This window comes from Macrobrachium rosenbergii, chromosome 13 (assembly GCF_040412425.1).
Source record: "Macrobrachium rosenbergii isolate ZJJX-2024 chromosome 13, ASM4041242v1, whole genome shotgun sequence".
Classification (NCBI taxonomy): Eukaryota; Metazoa; Arthropoda; class Malacostraca; order Decapoda; family Palaemonidae; genus Macrobrachium; species Macrobrachium rosenbergii.
In genome coordinates, this window is record NC_089753.1 from 50,473,438 (window position 1) to 50,499,768 (window position 26,331).

General features: G+C 35.1%; 1 protein-coding gene across 7 annotated transcripts in view; it reads right to left on the bottom strand.

Moving 5' to 3' along the window:
* Positions 1–8,411: 8,411 nt before the first annotated feature.
* The window catches only part of LOC136845295 (kinase suppressor of Ras 1-like), a 73,031-nt gene continuing 55,111 nt past the window's right edge, over positions 8,412–26,331 (bottom strand). Inside the window, exons 8-18 of one of the 7 annotated variants that reach the window (XM_067115483.1) lie at positions 26,068–26,171; positions 24,359–24,508; positions 23,392–23,497; positions 22,784–22,807; positions 15,771–15,939; positions 14,022–14,328; positions 13,730–13,915; positions 12,506–12,639; positions 12,033–12,167; positions 10,375–10,504; positions 8,412–9,537 (exon numbers count right to left, since the gene is read on the bottom strand). In XM_067115483.1, coding sequence (XP_066971584.1) covers positions 9,385–9,537; positions 10,375–10,504; positions 12,033–12,167; positions 12,506–12,639; positions 13,730–13,915; positions 14,022–14,328; positions 15,771–15,939; positions 22,784–22,807; positions 23,392–23,497; positions 24,359–24,508; positions 26,068–26,171 — 1,598 coding nt within the window. In that variant the 3' untranslated portion in view covers positions 8,412–9,384. The remainder of the gene's footprint in view (positions 9,538–10,374; positions 10,505–12,032; positions 12,168–12,505; positions 12,640–13,729; positions 13,916–14,021; positions 14,329–15,770; positions 15,940–22,783; positions 22,808–23,391; positions 23,498–24,358; positions 24,509–26,067; positions 26,172–26,331) is intronic. The other 6 variants (XM_067115484.1, XM_067115481.1, XM_067115480.1 and 3 more) reach the window with 6 other exon arrangements.

The window sequence follows — 26,331 nt, forward strand, 5'->3', positions numbered from 1 at the left end:
GGATTGGCGTTAGATTTTTTAAGTTAATTGATGATTTAGCTACATCCCGTAACATTTTAAGGGAGTTTGTGTTGCTTTGTGGTTTCTTTGCAGCTAGGTTTGATTCCTGAATATTTGATGCATTGATCGGTTCTTCTTCATATTTCTTTATTAGCAAATCTATTTGAGTTTTGATCATGTTTTTTTTTAGTTTTAAGGATTCTGAGCATAGTTCACCATCTTGATGGAATGTTAAAGGGCATTTTCGGAACCTAGTAAAGTTATTTATGAAATTTTCGGGTTATATTTTCATTTTTGTTAGGTAAACGATTGTACGTAATGATGAAACACTCTTGACATCCGCAAGATAAATCATGTTCCGAGTGTTGAAGGAATGGTTCTAATCTCTGGGTCTCAATTATGTTTCCATTACTGGATGTTGAAATATTTTTGTTAGGAATTTCTGATATAGGTATATTGGATCTCCGATGTGCTGGTATAAAATTTTGATTCGAATTTTTAGGTTTATTATTATTATTCTTTGGTCTTGTTGAGGGTTGATTTAATGTGGTTGTGATTTGATTAATTTTATGGGTTTTTGATTCTTCAGTGGGATGTTTAATTGAAAGTTTCTGCATTGATTTTGGTGATGAGAGTGCAGAAGAGTTAGCTGATTTATCCATATTTGGGGAATCGTTATTTATATTTATCTTGGATTGTGGAATACAATGGATTTCCACTTGTGATGCAATTAATGTAATCTGTTTCTGATTAATGGGTGAGACTGGGGTTTTGCTAGATTGATCTGTGAATGGAATGTTAGGTTTTTTTCCCTTAGGGGAGTTCTGTCAATTACTTTCCTTTTTTTATTATGGTTATTTTTGTCAATTAAGTTTTCTGTGGATGATGTTAGTGTATTATAAGTTTCCAGATCTGGATTATTAACCTCTGTTGATTTTTCCATATCATTGGAATTCGTTTCTGAACAATTAACTGGGCTTGTTACTGGGGAGGTCTGTTGCAACTGTACTCTTGGGCTTTTATGAATAGTAGAGGAGGGGGAGAGGTGTGTCACAGCTATTCTGTGTTGAGATTCTTTATGTTTATTATGAGTTGTTACAACATTTGAATATGAATGGAGTTTTGCTGGGTCATTGATTCCTCTCACCTTCAGTTCGAGTTTGGCTTCGTTAATGGGCATACCAGTTCTGTCCATTAACATTTGTAATTCTGTATAATATTGATAAAATATACAGTCTTTAGATTTTGCATGATGATTTAATTTGCAATTTACACATTTGAAGGTTTTGCATTTCCAATTTGTTGTGTGGTCTTCAGAAAATACAGCGCACATAGCGTTATTTCTACATCTTTTGGTTGAATGGCCATATTTTAGACAGAACATTGGAGAGGTTTAGGGGCAAAGGGGCAAACTTCTCTATTTAGTCCTAGAATTTTTATCTTTTGTGGTAGTTCCTGGTTTGTAAATTTTATTTTGACTATTTTAATATGTTTATTTGCATCCTTTCTACTTGGGACAGTATATAATTCCAAGTCATGCATGTTGTTGTATCTTAATTTAAGGGAGTCAATTAAGATTTGTTTTGATGGTAGCTCTTTTTCATCATTGTTTGGGAGCATTACTGTTCCTTGTGTATAGTTTAGTGTTTCATGGCTGGTTACTGTTACTTTTATTTCATTTATGTTGGTTATTTGTAGAAAGGTTGTTTTGGGCTTTGGTGGTTGTTTGTATTAGCCATTCATTGTTTTTGATATATCTACATTCCATGTCTTGTGTTGGGTGTATATTTAATAATTTGTTCTCTAAAATGGCTGGTGAGATCTGTTTTTCTGCTTTTAATATTAAAAATCTGGACCAATTATCTGGTCCAAAAATATGTTCAAAATGAACTAGTGTTGGATTGAGTCGATAGTTATTTCTTTTTAATTTTTTCACATTCATCGGTGATGAGCTGTCTTGTGTTGATGGGGTTTTAGGGGGATTACTTGTCTCTATTTTAGAGTTATTGCCCTTTATGTATGGTTCCAGTGTTACAATACTGGAGTTTACCAATTTGTTATTGTTTGTTTCTTTTTGACTTTCTAAACTCTTCGAGTCTTTAGGGATTGATATTTTACTTGGAACAGGATGTTCCGTTGTAGCGTTTATATCTATGCTAAGGAGATTCGGGAGTGACGTTCCATTAGTCATCGACTGTGCCAGAATTTTACCATCATGGGGTCCAGGGGTACTAATATCTTCATGACTACTTTGCATAAAGGATATATAAAAAAAAAAAGTAATAAATCTTGAAAAGATATCATTGGCTTTTTATGAAGTTGAATGTTCCACTAATGGCACAAGTGGGAACTGACTCCCAAATGTCCGTGTCCCTACCCTACCCCAAAAGGGGGATGGCACATCATGATTAGTATGGTCCAAGTGTAAGCAAAACCCGCTTGCTAGGATTGAGTGTATTGTAATAATACAGTCATCCCCATCCTAATCACAATATGGGCTAACCGGACAGAAAGCCGAGAGTCCTATTCCTAGAACCAGGCCCCCCTGGAATATGTGGTCCAGCTCCACAGAATAGTTCCGCCTGAAAAACCAGGTCCGAACATTATCAGGTAGATTATGGTTCAACCACAGTTCCCACTATTTAGCTTCAGATTCAACTTCACTCCATGCTATATGTTTTCCTATTTATTAATTTTGGTAATTTTGACAAAAGTGGAAGAATCCACAAAATTATTCCTAAAGTGCATTAATATATATGTGGGACACTTGGGATCAAACTTAGGGAAAAAAAAAAAAAAAAAAAGATCCCTAGGTTCGAGACCCCTCACCACGTCAAGGTGGTCCCAATTTGAGGGGGTGCCCTCTTTGGGACCAGTCACCACAGCAGGTAATGTATCGACTGGGAGGGATGTGAGCCATTCATCTTTATCATGATCCTCATGCTTTTGGGAGAGTTTGATGCCTCGTGTGATTGGCAAATGTCTTGCGTTTGGAACTCTGAGCAATTAATTATAAACGATATTGTAGAAGCCCTCAGTCTGCCATTGATACTTTTTGGCTCCAACCAGACCTTCCGGAAAAAGAAGAGACCTCAACTGTAGCAGTCTTCTCTTCTCTTTGCACACCTGTTATCATTCATCCCCCATCCTAAATTGCAATTCAGGCAATAAGATTGATAAGCTTGCAATGAACAAAATTTTACAAATTGAAACTCTTTTGACAAAAAGCTATTAAGCATAAGCTTTAGTGCCCATCTCACTTTCCCACACTTTGTGGTTTGGCACAGAAGAATGTCTTGTGGAGGGGGGGGGGATGATGGAATGTGATGTTGATAGGAGAGCCGTTGCACAGAATAAAGCTATTTAAGATAGATGTGTTTTTGTGAAAAGTGGGTTTTCTCTTGTAGAAACATTTTGTAAACTGTAAATACAGTAATATTATTGCTAAAGATAATTTAACTGCAGTTGTTCAAATCCAGTATTTGTTACAGTAATTTTCTTAATAATGTATATATATGGCAGTTCATAAATTGTCATTTTGTTGATCTTATGTTGTAGACAAGTATTTGCCAGTTGAAGCAATGGGGTTGCATGTATTTCCATCAGCCAATGTAAAGGACACTGAATTTCTCCACAGTCCAGTGTAATCTGGAATGTATTTACCATGTAATTATATTTGCTGAAAATATATTGCATGGATGCTCAGAATTTTATATATATAAATCAGTTTTACATGTTTACATTTTATTTTATATATTCTTTAGATAATTTATTTTATCTAGAATTCCAAAGTTTATATTGATGACTTTTGGATTTTTTTTTTTATTTTGAAAATTTCCTAGTTTTATAAAAAAAAAAACCTTTACTTTGTAATATATAGAGGGTTAACAGACACTCGGTCTTCGTCTGGATGGTCTGAAATGCTTGACTGTTTGGATATATTTGCTGGGGGGGTTAAAAACCTACCCCTTGCTTTCATGTATCATGCAAGTGTGCCCCCACCTTCCACATGCTAGAGCAGCCATGTAAATCAGATTCATTAATCAGCCTCGATTGCTCTTCAGCGCTGCTAGGTTCTGAAAGCCCAAGAGTCTAGCAGGACCTGTTACCAGAAAATGTGTTTTATCAAAGCTACAGATCAAGGAATCAACAAAATTTGGCACCCCTGCCTATGAGGCAGGTTATTTGAAAATGCAAGTTTAAAACCTCTAGTCTTGTGAGGGGTAGCTGGTTTCAGGAAGTATATAGAGGAATAGAAATTGAGAAACCAGACCAAAAGAGAGACTTATCCACATGTACAGCATAGTGCCAGGCAAAATACATCACTCAGCTCTCATAAATTTTCCACTTGAGCCTTGGAGAAATGTGCAACACCAAAGTTCACTTCAGTTTCAAACTCATTTGAAGAAACACACAACAATTGACACATTTCGATTCAGGCATTTTTTTTGAAGAAACATAATTGATGTTTTAATAAACCTGAAACATACAGTACACACTTTCAGTTTAAACCTTTTTAAATGTGTATAACATCCATAATCAATTAAAATGCATATTCTTTATGGAACACTAAGATGAGCATCAAAGATTCATCTTATCAATTGGACAAGAAGAACTTTCTGTAGTTGCAAGAGTTCACTTCATCAATAGAATTTAAGTAAACTCACACATGTGTTACACAAGTTTTATGCACTTGTTACTGGCCCCATAAGCCGAGTCAAATTTAGGTATAAGATAAGCAATAAATGATAAAAAGACTTATGTATTTAATGCATAATATATATACAAACTATATTTGGTAGACATCAGTATGTACAAATAAATTAAGTATTATACATAATAATAATGGATTATGATCTAGTGATACATCTTGTAAACCATTCATAACTAATAGAAAATAAAAAAAAAATAAATAATAAATAAATGAACATTTGAGAGTACAGTACAGGAGTTGAGAGCCCAGTCCTGAATCACGACGATACATGGGCTATATAAGTGCAAGAGGCCTACCCCAAGAGGGGGGAAGCAGTCGGAGAAGGCCTCTCCAGTAGCAGCAAAGCCCCACCAGCAACCATTTCTGGTAATATGAAGGATGCAGGCGGTGGCAACAGAACCGTGTGGGCCACGGAAATTGCATCAGATGAAACTTAGTTTAAAAAAAAAGACAAAACTAACGCCTCAGAAATAAATTTAAGAGTAACAATTTGGATGTATTGATGAAAAATATGAACAAATTTCTTACCAAGAACTGATAATTGAAGAGATCAAGTTGAAGACTTCAGTTTAGTCTTCAGCTTGGTACCTTTAACTGATTAAATTCGACATTAAAAAATCAGAGACCAGAAGTTTCATAGTTATATCTTGGTTAATCAACATTTTTTGACAATCTGATAAACAAATAACAATTATTCAACATAAGAAAATATATATTTATAAATATATTTATACTGTATATATAAAAATCAAATCATAACAACTTGCCCAGGGATAATGTCCAAAAGAGATGGGGGATTACCTCCTATCGTTCAATAGCCCTGGGAATAAATTGACAAATTCCAAAAAGTTCTATTTGGGGGGAGATAACATTATTGAAATTTGCCAAATTTTAGTGTACTTAATTTTCATTTTAAAACCACATATATCACCAAAACCTTGATCTAAAAACAAATAATAACACTGTCTTATGTGATGCTTTATCCCAAGTTGGCCACTCCAGGCAATGAGACCCTCAACAGTCAATACTAGACAGCAAGATAAGTTGCACAGAAACAGCTAAGATACTCGAGATGTGAAAGTTACAGTTTCGGCACGGATACCAGAAATGCACTTGGCCACTTTCCGACAACTGTAACATTCAATCCATATTTTTTTTTTTATTTTTACTTTATATTTACTTTTTTTGGGGGGGGTTTAATGTCATCTGGAGCTTCTGTAACTCCATTACAGAAGAAAAGCTAACTCCATACATATGTAAACACCTACTACAAGGGGGAAAAAAAAAAAGCTTTTGAATACATCGAGCAGCAAAAAGGATACAGCAACATCCCTACATTGCAAAGAACCCGTGTCTTGGTAAGGACTCAAGGTTAGGAAATGTAGGTGGAAACAAAGATCTGATTTTTTTCCCTAGACAGACATTTCAAAAAACACATTTTCCCTTTCAATATTAAAAAAAAAGAAAGAAAAACAATTACCAGGGGTACTTATCCAACAAACTTTGAGTCATGCTCTTGAAATTTACCAAAGTCACAAAAACCACAATGCTCGAGAAAGTAAGGCTAAGCAATGAAATATACTGTCTACTTCACAAAACACTCCAACTCTTTTAAACTTTTGACAAAACACAAACATTAATTTTTGATATTGCAGAGACATGAAACTTGATCACAACATTTACCAGGGATGAGAAACAAAACCTTGCTGGTAAATTGTCTTAAATATGTGCAAGGTAAGTTTTAGCATACAATGGATTTAACCAATAAAGTTTAGACTGTCTATAGAGCTTGAGGTATGCAGTATGGTGTCACATAGATAATTGTATAACAAAATGAACAATTGCTTTAATTTCTCATACGTACAATTAAAGAGACAATAAATGTGTGGGAAAGATCAAAAAGTACAAGAAACAAACAAATTCAGGACACCTTTTGAAACACATGACATGGAATGATCAGAGTGGTGTACATGTGCACAAAGAGGGCAGAGGAAAAATGCAATGTAATTAAAACTGCACAGCCAAAAAAGGAATTGAGAATTTAAAAGGTATGTACACCTAACGCAATGATAAGTGAATAAAGAATAACAACAGATGAAGATTAAAACAGTAAAACAATGAGTACATGGAGATGTAAAAGTGGTGGCAAGACCAGCTTGGTAAACTGGTGATCATAGAGCAACTGTACTGGATACAGAATTTCTTATGAAGCTCTATATGTGAAGAAGAATGTCAAAAACAATTCTCCAGACTACAGCCAATTCTGACAGACATTCTAGGATTTTAAGTCTATTATATATATATGATTTAATAATTTTCACATGAAAACTGCCACTGTCTAAAAGAGCACTATTTTCATTGTGCTCAAAACTACTGTATAATCAATCACAATGATGTCAAGTCAAGGCTGGGAATTGGGGAAACAATTCTGTAATTCATTATTGTAAGGGTGAGGGGGTCATTTTTTCTCATATTAAATTTCTTTCTTTGCCAAATTCTGGTGCATTTTAACCATAATTTACTACCATTTTAACACTTGTCTATTGGTCTGAAGGAAATAATATAAATTAAAGAATTACAAAAAAAATGCTTTCTTTGTATGCCTCGAAACAATTTGATGGATGATGATGTATATCTGTTCCATTTGTATAATCAGTTTTAGAGTGCCAACTCTCAAAAAATTTAATACAGCAAGAGCCACTTTTAAAATCCCAGACAAACCTCTTCTCTTAGCTGTAAAGAAAAAATAAAAGTTATTTGGGCATGCTGATGCATGTGTTCGTCATTATCAGCAAATTACTATCCTTCTATTGTCAAGAGGTTCTTCAGTCAGCTTCCACCAAAAAAGCACGAGACTTATGAAAACACTTAAGACAGTAGAGCAAGGCACAGCCCAAACTTGGTAACTCCTACTATGCTATGTAGCAACAATATCTTAAATCATTCAAGACTGAACGGCCTAACTTTTTTCAGTGGGAGGAATGATAATCATCAGAAGCTATCTGGCACTGAAGAGAGAGAGAGAGAGAGAGAGAGAGAGAGAGAGAGTTACCAAGATTACACTGTTTTACATATATTACAAACAGGACAAGAACACAGCAAAACTGGACTTTCCAGAGTGCATAACAGTTTCAGTAGCCTTTACAGGCTATTTTATCAATCTTGCTTATCATAATGACTTTCAGTTTTATTTTATCACTTGCTCAACATAATGCACATGTAGAAAGACTAAGAAAATAAGTTAATTACAAAGAAGTGACTGTCTAACAAAATGCTGACACTGAAAGTACAGCTGATGAAAAGAATCATTACACTGCTGTAATTTCAGATATATTAAAGTACCAGTACCGGCACTACAATAAATTCAAAGAGATGACTAATTTTGAAATGATTACCACTGATATCAGTAGTAACACCTTCAAATTAATTACTTTCGTCAACCCGTATTCTTTGCGTTTAATCCACAAGTGTCACTACCTTGCATGCAATACAATGGGAATTCTTGCATGGTTTGTGACAAATACTAGTTTTAATATGCAATAGCCAAGTTTTATTCTTTTAAAAATGGCAGGCATTCTAGCCGAATGATAATGTTATTCCAACACGATGGTAATTTACTGTTCATCTCACATCTAAAACATATATATAAATATATATTTATATATATTCATTACATATGATAGTAGGCTTCTCTCTAGTGACAGCCTACACAATTTGACTAGCAACCATGAACTTGGTGTGCAAAATTCAATGAACGTAAGTGCATTTAGCCAAATTCTTAGACTACAAAGAAACTTAATTATCCTACAAGATACTAGACTATGTCGGCTACCAAAACCTAGTGTTTGTGTTAGATTTCACATAACAAATGACAATTCAGAATTAACTCATGTTACCTCACAACGCTGAATGACTTCACAGAATGGAAGCACATTGTCCATAACTGCTTGTCACAAAAGGTAGAATATAAATATAATGTTATTTATTGCAGGAAACACCCTAGTGTACATTGGTGACTAGAAAATGTTAGTGTTTGTGTCTTTACTATCCAAACACATAAATAAAACTTTTTGTTTGTATGAATACTTTAAAAACTAACCCAATTAACCATAAAAGCAAGTGCTTGTAAGGTTATAAACTAAAATGAGCATTAAAATTCAATGTAAAATAATAGCACTTCCTTTCTGAACCATATATGAAGTGCCATTCATTAAAGAACAAAAATGTGAAGAGAAACACTGTCGTGACCTTCCAAGTATTATAGTTTATCAGTTTTGAGACAGACAGCAAACTTAAAAAGGGTGGAAATGAAAACAGTTAAATATTGTAAGTCGAAAATCAAGTATTGCAAGCATGTAAATGTGAGCTTTCAAATGAACATTTAATAAACGAGAAGTTTTGTGCATCTCCTACACACTGCGCCTTCAGTGGAAAGTTAGCCTAGGCTGTATATCTCACAACAAAAGAAAATGAAGAAAAAATAAGTGTACTGCAACATCACCCAGGCTATTCTTCCACAAACAATAAAACATGACTACCAAAATTTACGAAGAAACTATAAATGCCTGGATATAATATTGCCAGTTTGACTTAGATAATTCAATAAAGCTCCATGTTGATCACAAAAAATGAAAAAGAATGCATCATCAACATGACTGACGATGGCAAGATTAGAACACACTTTCAGCCGACCGTGACAAGTGAATGGGATGGGAGGGTGAGCGATGTAACCGTTTCTTTGGCAATCTTGTCAAGTTGGTCAACATGGTAGAGAACTCTGGTCTTTCATCTGGTCGGTAACTCCAACATGCCATTAAAATGTCCTGGAAAAAGTGAATGTTGTTGTTAGTAAATCATTGGTTACTAAATGTATGCATGTGTCTTAGAGAGGAAACCAAGAAAAGAGGAATATGGGTCCACACAACACAAGGAACAAAGCAGTCCAAAATATTAAGAATGCACAAAGGCCTCAATTAAAGATAAGGTTGTTGGTTAAAAGCTTACTGAGTACATTCAATCTTCCCCATTACATGTAATTAATAACTTGACAGCTTTTAAAAAATTATAAAATAAAGCTGAAATACAGTAAAAGAGACCATGAAGGACTACCAAATACAATGAATATTAGGTGCATATCACAGCTGTGATGTGAGTGACAACCACTGCTTTAATGGTAAAATTCTGGGGACATATCAAATAGGTTTCACTTTAATATGGATTAGTTTGTCAATGTGTATATGAGAGACATATCTTAATGTTTGCTCACTGTGAAAAACTGAAGAACAAATTATCCACTCTCTAGAAATAAGATCATTCAATAAAAGAAACCACGGTCAATATTTATAGACTATATTTTTGATATCACGCTGTTCAAACCAGCATTAATTGTCAATTGTACACACAAACATCCTATTTTCCTCAAATACAAAACAGTTCATTCTAAATTTTCAATTAAAATCTCACAAGCCACTAAAACAGCAGCCTAGTTGCAACTACTCTATTAAAGAGATTTCAATTATGATATATACAGATTATCATGCTTTGAGAGGAAATTTACAATCTGAAATCACAAAAGAAAAGCTAGATAAGCAATTTGCAATGCTCACTATAGGTTTTCAACAAATTTGCTGTCTTCAAAATCTCCCTTGAAAAGTTCTTACCTTGACATCTCTTGATGCTTGCAAGTGAGCCAGAGAAGGCTTCATGCCTCGCCCAACCTGCCATATAATTGCCTCTGGTGGCAAACCTTTATGAGGCCATTCTCCACACAGTAATTCATACCACACCGTCCTAGAAGCAGAGAACAAAATTGATACCTACACAAAATCTGTTCAAACAAGTAAATAATCTGGAAACAGAATGAATACAATTTAAAATCCTGACACTAGAATGTTTTTTTTTATATTAAATAAATCACTTGACAAGCATCAAAATTTTAAGTTTTAAAAGGATTCCCCTTTGCACAATTTACAGCCTTTAATTCATACTGGTATATTAGATTTCAAATTTCATGTGGCAAGTTGTTTTTTTAGTGTTCCTGATTAATGGAGGAATATTCAATCTGCTCTAATTTAAGGTTATGCTGGGATAGGAACATGATCTCATATTTAAAAGAGCAGCTTGGCAACATCAACTGTAACCTTTTAGGCTAGGAATCTAAACACACTGGTGAATACTGTACCAGATAAATATCTCAAAATTGTAAGTGGTATGTAATAATAGGTCCAGTGCTATGAAGGGTCATTACCTACATTATCTTGGCAAGCCCTGAGCAATTTTCAGATTTTGACACTTTGTGGATAGGCATGACCCCCCATAAGTGTCTTTTAAAGTCGTGCCCCACTAATACTTTGTGTGCTGGAAATCATCACCTCCTTCACACAACCTAAACCCCAACTTCCTGTGGGGTTTAGTCACTAAGTCCCTTCTCCACAGAATTCTATTTTTGGCACCTGCAATTTCACCTCTCTCTCCAACTAAATTTTCCACCTACCTCTACTTCTTCCATCCTCCTCGGCCATATCAAAAGCTTTCTTAAGAACATACTCATCCCTGTGAACTAAATGACCATACCACCCCATCCTACTTTCCCTGGCTTTATCTGTTACTCTACAAACACCCACTCTTTTTCTCATTTGTTCATTTTCGTTTCTTTCCAGCAATGATACTCCCACGATCCATCTCAACATTCTTATCTGTCCTTTCCAGGGCTCCCTATTGTCCTTGCACTGCCAACATTTCTGCACCATACAGCAGCACTTGTCTTGATTACTGTTTTATGTACTTAATCCTAACTGTGCTGGAAAAGTTCTTTAACATATGCAATATTTTCTTGCTACTTTTCTTGTCTTTCTCAAAAATTCATCGCTGCCATTTATGGTAATATATTTGGAAAAAATCACCATGATATATTTCATAAAGCTCTTAACATACAAGAAGTACAACCTCCTGAAAGTAATGTCACATTTGGAAAAAGTGTATTTGTTAAAATGCCTTAACTGCACCAGGTTACTACATTATTTATTAAGCCCTAAGCATTTATAAATCAATGTTTTCAGGATCTAATTTATAGTTATGATCTTATTTATCCACCATATTCATTTCTTATAAATCAATAATTCTGTAAAACTTCACTAACTGATGGTTTAAATTCTTCCGGCTATGAAAAAACTTTCTTTTATTTTTCCTTAAATTTTGTAACTCCTAATTTTCTCAAATTTCAAATGGATTTATGAGTAAATGAATACAATATTCTGATTCATAACTGATAGGGCTAACTTTGTAGTAACAATACAAAAAGGAATCTATCTGCACTTACCCGAAGCCATAAACATCCGAATACGTGGTAAAGGGTAATGTGTCATCTTGCTTCTGCACAACTCTAAGATTTCTCATCACTTCTGGAGAAAGGTAACACAACCAACCAGGGGGAATGCTCAACCAGTTACCTCTTCTGAAACATTACGCATGAAGAGTAAAATTCTTTTAACCATTAGAGAGGGATAGTGAGAGAGAGAGAGAGAGAGAGAGAGACAAGAATCATATGACCATTTACACTTGCAGCTAGAGAACATTACAATTACATACTGTACACTCTTAATGGGTAATCACTGAATTAACATTACTAAGCATGCTTTACACGTTACTAATTTCAAGATCCTGAACTTTTATTTTCTTTATTAAAATGTTATAAAAAACACATTGGCATATATTTTATTTTTGTCCATTGGGTTCAAGCTTAAAATTCTCTACTGATTGCTGTACTTGGATATATATAAAAGTTTACATTACCTGCTATCATGGCAGAGCCTTGTAACATTAAAAAGACCAAAGTCTGTAATAACTACTTTTCCATTCTCCAGAAAAATATTCTTTGTCTTCAAGTCTTTGTGGACTATACCTCTTGCATGTAAGTACCCCATACCCTGAAATAAATAAAGTCTTTATGAATACAATGTTTAAATGCTACACAAAAGTTGATAATGACTGAGAGGAGACAAAAAGATTTTACAAACAACACCTTTGTTGGTTACCTGTGGTCTGTTGAAATAAAGATGGTTTTAATTCAGCCTCAAATTTACAGCTGGTCAAGTTACCTCTTAAGTGGTCCTGATATCAAATCCCATTAATACCAGTCTCAAACCTATTGGCAACTTGAGATACATGAAATCAAATTCACTATAGCAATTACCCTAGTCACTCTGAATGGTTCGCTGGTAAAAATTACCAACGAAAAGCATTTTATGATACTTTCTTGGAATTCTGTCCTCTGTCTGGTTTGATGACCTTGATACATACGGAGTCTCTTGTTCTTTACTCCTTTGTGGGCTCCCCCATTATCTTAATTTCTAAATATACTAAACATGATTCCTAAATAATATACCTCCCTGCTTGCTTCACTTTAGATCTTCTTACAATAACATCACCAGCTTAGTGGGTCTTTCTAGTACTATATTTTTTTTTGGTGTTAACCTTACTGTTTGTCTGGGTACTATTTAAATTGATTTCTTAGGACCAACAAAAATGTGGCATATCTATTTCACTTTGAATTGTTTATAGTTGCTCAATATCTGTTGTTCATTTCTTTTGCATAAAGACACTTGACAGCTACTGATTTTCACAGTTTTCCAAAGCAATTTCCTGGCATCTTCAACATTTTCAAGGCATACCAAGCATTATCATTCCTCTAGGATTCTTCTGTGCTGCATCCTAGTTTCCTTTGTAAACTATTTTAACTGTCTTTTTCTCCTTTGTAAACTATTTTAACTGTCTTTTTCTGACACACTTCATATATTCCAGTCAGCTCATCACTGAATAGTTCTCAAACTATTTATTGCAAATTGCTTGTTATTCTTACGAATCTGAACCAAACTTAAGCAAATAAATCTGATGGACCTCTGTAAAAATTAAGCAAATACAAAATCCTTATATTATGTGCTTCCATAACAACCTTAACCACTGAACTGCATTAAGATCTACTACAAATATATGTATAAAATAAATTTATGACCCTACCTGTGAAATCTGTTGTGCAATCATGATAGTGCGTGACATGTTGAACTTATCCTTCAAAACATGTATATGCTGGTAGAGTGTTCTCCCCTTACACAAGCTTGTAACAATGGCTAGTCGAGGAGGTTTCATGCAGGCCCCCATGAATAAGACCAGATTCTCATGTCGAGTCTTTCGGAATGTGCTCACCTGAAGAAAGATGAAAAATTATATTCATGTTATTTCCTCTAGTGTACCATGCATCTTAAATCAAATGAAGACAGAGAGAATGGATAGCAGAAACGTAAGAACCCACCTCAGCCTTGAAGGCTTCTAAAGTTTTCTCATCATTCACATAATCCATCCGCAGTTCTTTTATGGCAACTTGCCCGTGCCAGTTCCCTGAATAAACGATGCCAAACCTCCCACGTCCTATGACTTCTCTACGGTCCAGTTCATCATATGGAATGTCCCACTCACGAAGTGACTGCGAAACACTGCTTACACTGTTTTGTCTTGTACAACGAGGATCTGCATTTTCTCCATCAGATACTGTAGAATCCTGTGAATCTACTCTACCAGCTATAGTTCTTTCTGAGTCATCAGTGCCAGTGCTCCCAGACCTGAAAATTTAGGAAAAATTACTTTTTCAGGTAAAACCTGTAACAAGATATTTTTCACGGAAATATTAACCCTTAATGGACGGATCCCCTCAACAGAGGATCTAAAACAAGTTTTGGGTGATGGACGGATCACCTCTCAGGAGTATTAATATTACACACCATACGATTTGGCTGTATTGAGCGGGAAAGAGTTTCCAATACTTCAATGGCCCATAAATGAATTGCTGCAACTAAAGAATTCAGATCAGCTCAGTCGTGGGCATCTCATGGAATTTAGTATTGTTCTTGCCTTGAAGGGGGAAATGTCTTGCTCCTTTCTCTCCCATGACATCTTTTTATTTACTTGCTCATAAATATACCCAGGGACTGCCGTTGGTTTTAGTTCATATCTTTTATGATATGATGGCAGTTATAATTGTAATTTTGCAAAGAAATAATAGAAAAAACATGTATAAATCCAAAAAAGGTTACTGCATTTCCTGATCTCAGTAAATTTACGTAAATATTTTACAACAAATATGCTCAGAATTTGTTACTGATTTTATTTCTATATGTTATGATATTGTGCGAGCTGTAATTATAATTTTACAAAATGAAATACAATAAATTATTAGAAAAAACATGTATAATTTGGTAAAATTTACGAGTGTTTTGTGAAAGAGGCCCCACACAGGGTTGTAAATAGACACTTTCAACTTCTCTTGGAAGGTAGGGAAAACTTTTTTAGAAGTTTTTTTTCTTACACCACGTATATTTGCATATCTTCCGCTTTCCACTGATGTGTTTTTTCTTAAATTGCCAACCTTAAGTTTGCCCGGTCTGGGGGGAGTTGCATGATATATAATTAGCCTGCCCCTTAAGGGTTAAAGCATAAAGTTCCATTTGGAAAAATTTCTACTCTCCTTTAGACTGACCCCTAAAGACTCTTTCATAAATGACTGGCAAAATCTGGAGCAGAAAAATCAGAACTGGTGGGTATCTGGCAGGATGAGTGTATGTATAGGGAAATGCTGAAAGGTTAAATGGAAAAAACACTGTAGCCTGAGGACAAAAAGACAATAAAGTGAAGCTCTATTTCAACCTCAGGGCCATCAAAAGCCTCAAAACACAGCTACACACACACACACTTTAACAGTATGGCCAGACAACTTGGTTCAAAACAATGCTCTCAGAGTTCTTAATAACTACTTGGAAATAACAGGGTATTTAAAAATTTTGAAAAGGCTACTCTCCAATGTATGATATTCACAAACTCTGAAGACAATATGCTTGATCAGCCTTGCATGCAATTCACTTCATGAATATGGCATTCTCTGCATTTCCTACTTTGACACATATTAATGGCTAAGATTGACTTAGGGAAACCAAGCTTTTCTTCGGATCTAAAGAGAGTGGAAGATCTCAGATAATGTACGAAAGACCACACAAAATGTTACACTGACCCTGACGTTTGTGACACTGTGCGGTCTGAATCATGAGACTGGCGGGAATCTATAACATCACTCTGTGGAGAGGAAGTAGAAAGTGGCGCCTTTGGGGGGATACGGTTGTTAATGGTCTTGAGAGGTCGCATTTCTAGAGGAATGTCTCCACAAGGATCTTCTGCCACTTCTGAAAAATAATATTTAGATACATGAAAGGACTCCTTGCCATAACTTAGGATATTTTTTTCTACACTGCATACCAGGCTGATTCATTAAATAATAATAATCAAGACACAACCCTACTGTCGTTCTCTTAAATCTAAATTTCTCCGGAAACAGGGCATTTTAATCTTCAATACTCAAATCTCCTCATTCTCACATACATTTGTTGAAGTATGCTAAGGATCTGAAACTTTTAATATATACTTTGTTCACTGTTTACAGATAAAACTTCACTAACTGGATATGTTCTCATAATAAAAGAAAATGAAAGATCAGACACCTTTACGTATATGGTATATATATATATCCTTTTAACTTGAATGAATTCACTCATTCCTCAGCATACTAGATGACATTCATGCTTCCTTATTGCTAAATGCATATCAAACATATAATACCCTTTGAAGGAGATCATTTTACTCAAAAACTTTCAGGCTGAAAAACTGACCCAACTTGAAGTAGCACAAACACCAAACAAGAGGCAAACTTTCCTTGCAAAATCATTTTTAACACACACTGCATGATAAATAACCATATCAAATTATTTTCCTTATAAAAATTCCCAGCCTTTGAGTTATAAAACTCAAAGCGAGTTAACCCTTAAACGCCGAGCCTCTATTTACAAAAGTGTCTGCTGTAAGGCGGCGGGGTTTGGGAGTTAGCACCGAAGCGGAAAGAAAGTTTTTTTTTTTTTAAATCACAGCACGCTTAGTTTTTAAGATTAAGAGTTCATTTTTGGCTCCTTTTTTTCTCATTGCCTGAAGTTTAGTATGCAACCATAAAAAATGAAAAAAATATCATCATACATAAATATTGGGAATATATGACAGCGCAAAAAAAAAATTTCATATATAATGTATACAAATTGCGCTGTGAGCAAAACGGTTAAAGCTAATGAGCTATTTTTTTTTTGTTGTATTGTACACTAAATTGCGATGATTTTGGTATATAACAAATTGTAAAACAATCAAAGCAATGCAGAGAAAATATTATTACAAAATGATGCATGAATTCGTAACGTGCGGACGTATAACAAAGTTTTTCAAAAATTCACCATAAATCGAAATATTGTGCTAGAGACTTCCTGTTTGTTGCAAAATGAAGGTAAATGATTGAATATTACTAGAATGTAAGAGTTTTAGCTTACAATTGCATTTTTTTACCATTTCGGTCGAGTCAAAGTTGACCGAAGGTTGAAATTTTGGCACTTATTGTGATTTATATGAAAATATTTCAAAACTGATAAAAGCTACAACCACGAGTTATTTTTTGTTGTATTCTACGTGAAATCGTGCATATTTTCATATATAAAACTTTATGTAATGGCTAATATAAAATGGTGCAAAAATTACGACAAAGTGACTAAAGAAATTCTGAGATTTTCAGCAGAGTTAGCGCGCGCGGACGTAAGGAAAGTTTTTTTCAAAAACTCACCATATAACGAAATATTGTGCTAGAGACTTCTCGTTTGTTGCAAAATGAAGGTAAATGATTGAATATTACTAGAATGTAAGAGTTTTAGCTTTCAATTGCATTTTTCGACCATTTCGGTCGAGTCAAAGTTGACCGAAGGTTGAAATTTTGGCACTTATCGTGATTTATATGAAAATATGTCAAAATTGATAAAGGCTACAACCACGAGTTATTTTTTGTTGTATTCTACATGAAATTGCGCACATTTTCATATATAAAACTTTATGTAACGGCTAATAAAACTGTGCAAAAATTACAACAAAGTGACTAAAGAATTTCTGAGATTGTAAGAGCCTGACGCCGTCTCTTCCAAACACGTGTGTGTTCGTCATCCGGAGTGGCGAGATGTTTGGCGTCTTCACAAACAGAAACATACACACAGTTTGATACAGAAGATTCGTTGAACATTATGAGTACATGATTGTACATACATCAAGACAACAATGGTTAGGGAGAAACAGACGGAAATATTGTATGGTTGAAATTGCGTTCCTTTAGAGAAAGAAAACAAGATGCTCTTGTTGTCTTGTCCACTCTGATGGACAATGAACACATGAACACACACGTGTTTGGAAGAGATGGCGTCAGGCTCTTACAAGATTTTCAGCAGTTTGCGCGGATGTGTGGAAAAAGTTTTTTTCAAAAATTCACCATATAAATCGAAATATTGTGCTAGAGACTTCTCGTTTGTTGCAAAATGAAGGTAAATGATTGAATATTACTAGAATGTAAGAGTTTTAGCTTATAATTATATTTTTCGACCATTTCGGTCAAGTCAAAGTTGACCGAAGGTTGAAATTTTGGCACTTATCGTGATTTATATGAAAATATGTCAAGATTGATAAAAGCTACAACCATGAGTTATTTTTTGTTGTATTCTACATGAAATTGCACACATTTTCATATATAAAACTTTATGTAACAGTTAATAGAAAACAGTGCAAAAATTACGACAAAGTGACTAAAGAATTGTGCTAGAGACTTCTCGTTTGTTGCAAAATGAAGGTAAATGACTGAATATTACTAGAATGTAAGAGTTCTAGCTTACAATTGCATTTTTATTACTAGAATGTAAGAGTTTTAGCTTACAATTGCATTTTTCGACCATTTCGGTCGAGTCAAAGTTGACTTCAGGTTGAAATTTTGGCACTTATTGTGACTTATATGAAAATGTCAAAATTGATAAAAGCTACAACCATGAGTTATTTTTTGTTGTATTCTACATGAAATGGCACACATTTTCATATATAAAACTTTATGTAAAGGCTAATAGAAAACGGTGCAAAAATTACGACAAAGTGACTAAAGAATTTCGGAGATTTTCAGCAGAGTTAGCTGATGCTTTCTTTTGGGATAAGAAAGAAATTAGCGCATGCGCAGCTGTGTCACGCTTGTAAACAAGACAACAGGGTGATCCGTGAACTCCCAGCATCCCTCAAGGCATGATTTAAAATTTTTCGCAAACGAGGCCTCTAAGTATTTTTCCGCGAATATTTAAAAAAACTGTTTGTAGTCGACGTATTTTACGTCCACTTGGCACCCGACAGACATCTTTTGTCGACGTAAAATACGTCCAGCCGACGTTAAAGGGTTAATGGTCTGTCAACAGTCGGTCCCAAGCACAATACATTTGGATATGTTGATTTTGTCAGTAAGCATACCAAACTTGTAACAAGAGGCAGCTCTTAAACTAATCCTGAATTCTCAAAATGAAATTTGTTCAAGTACTTAACAGCCTTTGAGTAAGTTATGGGGTCCACAGAATCCCAGGAAAAATAGAAACAGTTTACTGAAAATGAGGGAACTATAGTGTAGGAACCATGGTGAAAATAAAGGATGCTATTATTATACTTAGTAAACTGTTAACCAGACCACTAGTGAGTTAACATTTTTAACTCTTGTACGGCTGTCCCAAAGGAGTTGTTTTTAGCTTAGCAACAGTAGTAAATGGTTTAAGATGCTAAACATTGTTTAATAAACTTAGAAGTTGGTAACTGTAGGTGGGATGCTGAAACATGATACTGTAATGATTTTATCATAAGTACAGAAAGAAAAGAGGATTCCAATACCATACTAGGTCAAGCATGCTTAGCACAGCAAAGACCGCTGAGAAATAAAAATAAAGTCAAAGTAAGTATCATCATCACCTCCAATGCAACATAAGGCAAGAGACTCTTGTGAAATTCCACCCCTCATTTCGTTACTTCTACAAATCTCCAGCCTCCCTTCTCAGGGCTCTCATCCCAGCTGACACTGTTGCACACTATATTCCGAGAAGCTGTACAAAGGCCATGTACGAGCCATCTCCCTTCCATACTTTCCTTAGGCTACTATTTCTAACACCATCCTACCACCTGACTCCTAATATCCTTATAAAAACTTTATTCACTAATCAACAAAATCTTTTAGATACATTCCATTTTCATGCTTTAATTCATGTCTGTATGGCAATATAGCTCCTACTAGATATGTATAATTTTGTATGCTACTTCAATATATTTTACTTCCAAATCTCATTCAGCCTCTCCATTGTTTAATTTGCCTTTTTTTTTTTTTGCCTTCCACTTAATTTTAACTAAAAATTCTCATCTGGATATCAATGATCCTAAATCCTTGATAGATTCAACCTCATTGATCCCCTCCCCTCCTAATGGTATTTTGCCCCTCTGTGCATACTCTGTTCTCATTACTTACTTGTGTTCTTCCTAGATTTCAGTCCCATTTCTCCATATATTTCAATCAATGTATTAAGCAATCTTTGTAAATCTTGTGGTGTTTTGCTAATTAAAACAGCATCATCTGAATATTCTAAGTCTTTTTTATTCTGAGTCTGTCAAGTTTCTTTTGATTATTTTAAACCCTCCCTTCCCTCTCTGGCCACTTTTTTATTATAACTTTACTAGAAGTGGCAAGGACGTATCTTTAAAGACTTCTATCTGGCCACAATGACATTTTCTCCTTATCACCCACCAGTATGAAAGGAATGGATCAAAGCTACTGCCTTTAAAGCCTTGCAGTCAAGTGTTTGCAATACGTAGTCTGAAAAATGAATGACTGCCAGATACTGACTTGCATGACTGTAGCCAATAAACCATATGGATGCCAAGAGCAAGCGCCTTTGTAAAATTTCAGACAAACTATCTTTTGAATAGTTCCTCAGAAAGCCTCTTGAAGCTGCTGAGAACCAAGATTGTTTAAGAGATCCAACTCATGCTAGGATTACGTTCCTTATCAAAAACCTTAAAGACTGCCCTGTAGACCTTGATGGAAAGCTGACAATTTACAATTTCTTTCATCACAATCCCATTCATCCTACACAGCCTCATTCCTATGAATAGGAAATATCCAGTAACAGGAAGGCTTATGGGTTTTGTGGTGAGGCATGCAAAATCCTGGAACAATTCAGAGGTAGTGCCAGAAGGCAGCAGCTGATGTGCAGAAGCAGAGGAAGAGGCAGCTTCAGCACAAGCAGAGGCAATAGTTGTACAGATGCAATGGGACTAATGATGCAACCATATCCAACATCACATATTACTTTGTAAAGGAAGACTTGATGGTAATAACCGTATCTAAAGGCAGGAAGAGTATGAGAGTTAGCTGGGGGAGGAAAAGGGGAACTGCCATGGATGCTCTGAACTTTGGGCAGAATACACCTCTAACTTTATTTCTGTTCTTAACAGATGCTGTAAGTGTGTTTATATGCGGATTATACTCCCCAAATTTCACACATAAGTTCATGTACTTTACAGTAAGACTCAACTTCAAAGGGAAATAAATCTGAGATTTTGTTGATTACCTAAGCCAGAGCATTCTCTCTATGAGACTGGGTGGTTTCAGAATTGAAAATATCAACACTGGATAAAGAACTAGGCTTGGCTTACCTACACAATAGTTAACTGCTCATGACATTGCCTCCCTGCCTTGAAGGCGGGTAACAAACAAAACAAAAAATCAATCGTGGCGGATATGATGACTACCAAGAAGTATTTTTCTTTCATCGTAAACCCATTACTCATACTTGGCCTTCCGTGAATCTGCACGAATCCCAGGACACAATCAATCCTGGAAGAATCGACTACTCACTAACAGGTAGCACTCAGGTGGCATTAAGGTCAGTCCCTTTCAGATCTCAGGTAAAAATTTGGCTCACTTAAGAGGGCTACCAACTTTTTTGTAGCATACTATATCTCCCAAGCTCTTGGTGTGTACCAAAGTTTAACTTCATTTCATTCTTCATCTTTTCACCAGTGCATGTGATGATTTTCTGACTTTGTGATATTTCAAAAGGTCCATGATTTTAGCTTGAAAAAAAGCTATGATGAGTGCCTTGGATTTCTGCTTGTCCTTGGGTAGCTATATGTTTTGTAATGTGTTGGGTGAGGTGCTTTTCATAATTCTTCCAAAATACTGTTGTTATATGCTTTGAGTTATTTATGTCTGACTTTGTTTTGTTAGCATGGTATCATATTGGTTTTTGAGGTTCTCTGTTAAATTATTATATTTGCATACTTCACCAAGTTGAACTCTTACCATGGTTCAACAGAAGCATCTTTGGCTACCATGTTTAGGAATCCTCAAGAGTGGATTTATGGGGTCAACTGCCTCTACACCATTTGTTGCAGTAATGGGTGTACCTGAATTTCCCTGCTATTTGAATTTTTTCAGTACTATTCAATAACTTTCTCCTTATGACACCTGATGACCCCACTGTTCTGTTGAAGCTGGTTCACACAACAAAATAAGTGAGCCTGATTCTTACTTGGGCATCTGAGGAGACTTCCCTATGAGTGAGCAACCGATCTCTTTCCAGGTATTTGTAGTGTGATTATTCACGCAGATGCATGAAAGGCTATGTAAAAGCAATGGGTTTGTATTGTAAAAGATTTAATTTTGTTTTAATAAATTCAATTTTGTGATAAAAGGATTTGCCACCAACAAGGTTGACAAAAAAGAAAAAAATCCATGGAAAAACATAAAAACATCACATAAAAGTTGGGGAAAGACGAGAGATGGAACAATGATGTCCTCACCCCGTAAGTACAAGATTCTCTCTTCTGCTTCTCTGCTGTGAGTCTTCCCTTTGCATACCAAAGAATATATTCTGCTGAGCAATGATTTCTTTGCACTTCATAATCATGTAACATTAAACTACTACCAGATTCCTAAACTACTATACATTTATTTCATATTTATCCATCATTACTACATGAAGTTTGCCAGCTATTTGACCTCAAAGTTTTCAGTACTGCTAAAGATGCTAAAGATGCTCAAAAGCAATCTGTTTTACAACCGCAAGCAATATATTTACAGCATTAAAACAATCGAAAAGTACTTACCAGGAAAGTGAAATCCTCGGGTAACTGAGAAGATAAAAAGTGTTCAGAATGACCAAATGCTTTCAGTTACCATGTATAATAAAAAATAGTTTCAGGGTATTTTTTTACAATACAAAAGCACACTAAAAACCACAAATACAAAAACCAACAACAGTTAATCATTAATTTTCTCAAACAGAAGTATGGACAAAATTAACTTGTACGAACTTAGTATAAAACAATGTTCAATTCAATATCTAACACATAATTCATATTTTTATCAATATATACTCTCAATCACAATTCAGTGTTAAAACTGTTCTCTTCATGCCCTTAAATTGCAGCCCAAAATGATGCCGTAAACGTACCATTAAACAGCTTCACGTGATCATACAATTAAATGTTTATAAGATGTAAAACAGCAATAAAATCCGTTAGTTGGAAATTCTGTTTCCCAGATTACTAATCAAAAACTGCAATTAAAACATGAAAAGTTGAAATTATTTATATATGTGGCAACATAAACCCCCAATATGCACACCTACATATTGAAAGACAGAACCTGGCAAGCAGGCAACAGTACCAAGGACATACAAATTTAACCTTCCATAAGAAAATAAGCTGTTTACCTGGGAATCGGAATGTTCCAGTGTGCTTGGGCGAGGCGGAAATAAGTGCAGGGCTTGAGGGAGTGCTGGAATTGCAGCTGGAGGTGTTCGAACTGGAATCAGGACCCTGTAAGGTAAAGGAAGAGGTCACATTTAATTCCTTTTTACCGTTACACACACAATACCTTGTAAAATCTTATGATGCTAAAACACAACACAGAACCTATGATATCATAAGTATTTTAAAGAGCCAAACATAAATCATACTCAACTGTTTAAATACCGTATAACCAACACTTATATAATTTTTAATGAACATACTGTACAGTAAACCCCCGTATTCGCGTTCTCACGATTCGCGGGTTTCTATGTGGAACATACCTACCCATTATTCGCGGAAAATTTGCCCATTCGCGGTATTTTTCACTGAGAAATATTCACTAATTACTGTATTTTCATATAATTTTCATGAACAAATGCACTTTTTGTGATAAAACTATTAAAATACTCAGGTATAAGCATTTTTAGAGGGTTTTTCTTGTGTTTAAACTATCAAAATGGGCAGTTCTAACTGTTTTTAACGGAGTTTTAAATATTCGTGGATTTTAGCTATTCGCACGTGTGTGTGTGTATGAGAGGTACGCATCCTCCGTGAATATGGGGGGTTCACTGTATATAAATCCCGCCCCGAGAAAAAAAAAAAAGGACATTTTTTCTTTACTCCATTTTTGGTGGTTTTTCTTTTCCTTAGCAATGAGGTTTACTTTTTACTTAGCAATGATTGTGCTCTATCTTTATACATAATAAAAAGATCATGAAAAGATTCCTCAACTTTCCATTCAAACCGGTGTAAGACAAACCTGGGCTAGGCCTAATTATTAATATTACTAAATAGTTTAGCCAGACCACAACACACTAAGACAACACTCTAAGGCATTTATAAGAATTGAATTTATCCAAAACAATTTTTTTTATATTCATAGCATACCTGAAAGAATGGGACATTAATGGACGGCTGGGAGTAGGATATAGTGGTACGTATTTGGGGGAAGACATCGTTGTGATGATGCGAGGGAGATACACCGGGTGTGCCTCGACTAGGAAGCCCACTTCCATCAAGACCCCCTTTCTTCAGTGTCTGAAATAAAACATTTAGGTTTTTGGTTGGTAAATTATTTAAGCTACTGAAAACAAAAGAAGGCAAAACATTGTTACAAAATTCAAGCATGGGAAAACAAAACATACACAGACATCATCAGTACGATGGCATAAACAGCAAAATGAAAGCATTTCTATGGAGTGTTCATATGTTGCTCCTGTCCCTAGCAGCCTTACAGTACTTTCTCCTTTCATTCATTACCCATCCTCTTCCCATACAGCTATCTTATCTTTTCAACTCTAGTTTTTTTCCAATTTAAGACCGGATCCTTCAGACCAAAATTAAGTCTATAAATTTGAATGAGTCACCAATTTAAAAAAAAAAAATACAATCAGACAACCCTATTTTCTCTAGCAAAGAGATCCTGAGATACTTTCATGTTTCTTTCTTAAACCAACTATCAACTGGAAGTTCATGACAAATTATACAAATAATTAAAAGTATACCAAAATCTATTAGTGTCAAATTGTGAAATGACAAGGTTTACAATGACCCCATCAATGCTGCCCCATTTCCATTCATGAAATCCCAGTTGCAATAGCTTGCTCCGATCAAGACTGAAAAGCACATACTGGGCATGGTCAAATCCTCAGATGACACTATAGATCACACATTCATACTGTATATGTGAGACTTTGCAGCATCAACAGCTATGTCCATCTCCCAGACTCACCACTTGTGAGTTTTACCATTCTGCCATCATTTTCTCATGCTTATCCAATTCTGTATTAAATTAGTGACAATATCTTTGTCCTGAGTAATGGTTACTGTCAGTATTTCTGCTTTTTTTCCTGTTTTTTCTTTCTGTGTTTCCTTCTTTTCCTGTTATTAATATGAATGTTCACTTCTCTTTTGTGTTCTTTCCCAATTAAAGTAATTTTGCAGGTTATCATAACAGCATATTACCTTTGGTTTTCTGTTTTTAATTATCATTATTTTTACCATAACAGTTATCAATGTTTATGATATGTAGTTGATGAATTTTTGTGCTATTTTGTTCTCTCTTGCATAGTATGTAATGTGTGGGACAAAAAATTGGAGGTCTTATCACAGATCAAGGCAGAATCTTGGGTTTATCTACATCGTGCATTTTGGGAATAGCCTCCCTTTCATGGAGAAAAGCTTCCACTGACCCCTTTACTAATCTTTTTGTCTTATGCTTATGAAGGAGGCGACTGAAGATTTTAAGAGGATGGCATTAGGCATGAATCACAAGAAAGCAGGAAAGGTATGAAAATTATATACACCTCCAAACAGCTGAAGTTAGCTTGGGCAGGATGCCAGATTGAAGTGAACAGTAAAACTGACACAACTGAAAGAGATGAGTAGTTTCCTATGACAGATTATCCACAAGTACCCTTGCACAGTCACTTGTAACTTTGCTATTTCTTAAGTCCTTCAAACTTACGAATCAGCATGCCTGGGGATATTACAATCACACACTTGGTTAAACATGGTTTAATAGTTTATAATGGTATCAACAGCTAATATTGAGATAACAAAAATTATTTTTATACTTGACACAAAACTGTACTTACATCTGTGAATATTTGAAGGAATTCATGTGGTAATCCACATGAGGGTGGTACTTTGGATTCACACTCTCTATGGCATTTGAAGTGGCATTCCTTACACTTCAAACCTGAAATACATAAATTTCATTAATATACCTTCATTGCATCAAAACCATCATGTTGAACAAGTAATAATAAACCATTCATAACGCTTCTACTTCTGACAATGCACTCTTAGTCTTTCCATAGCCGTCCCTCCAAATTCCCAGGAGTTATGGGAACTAGTTC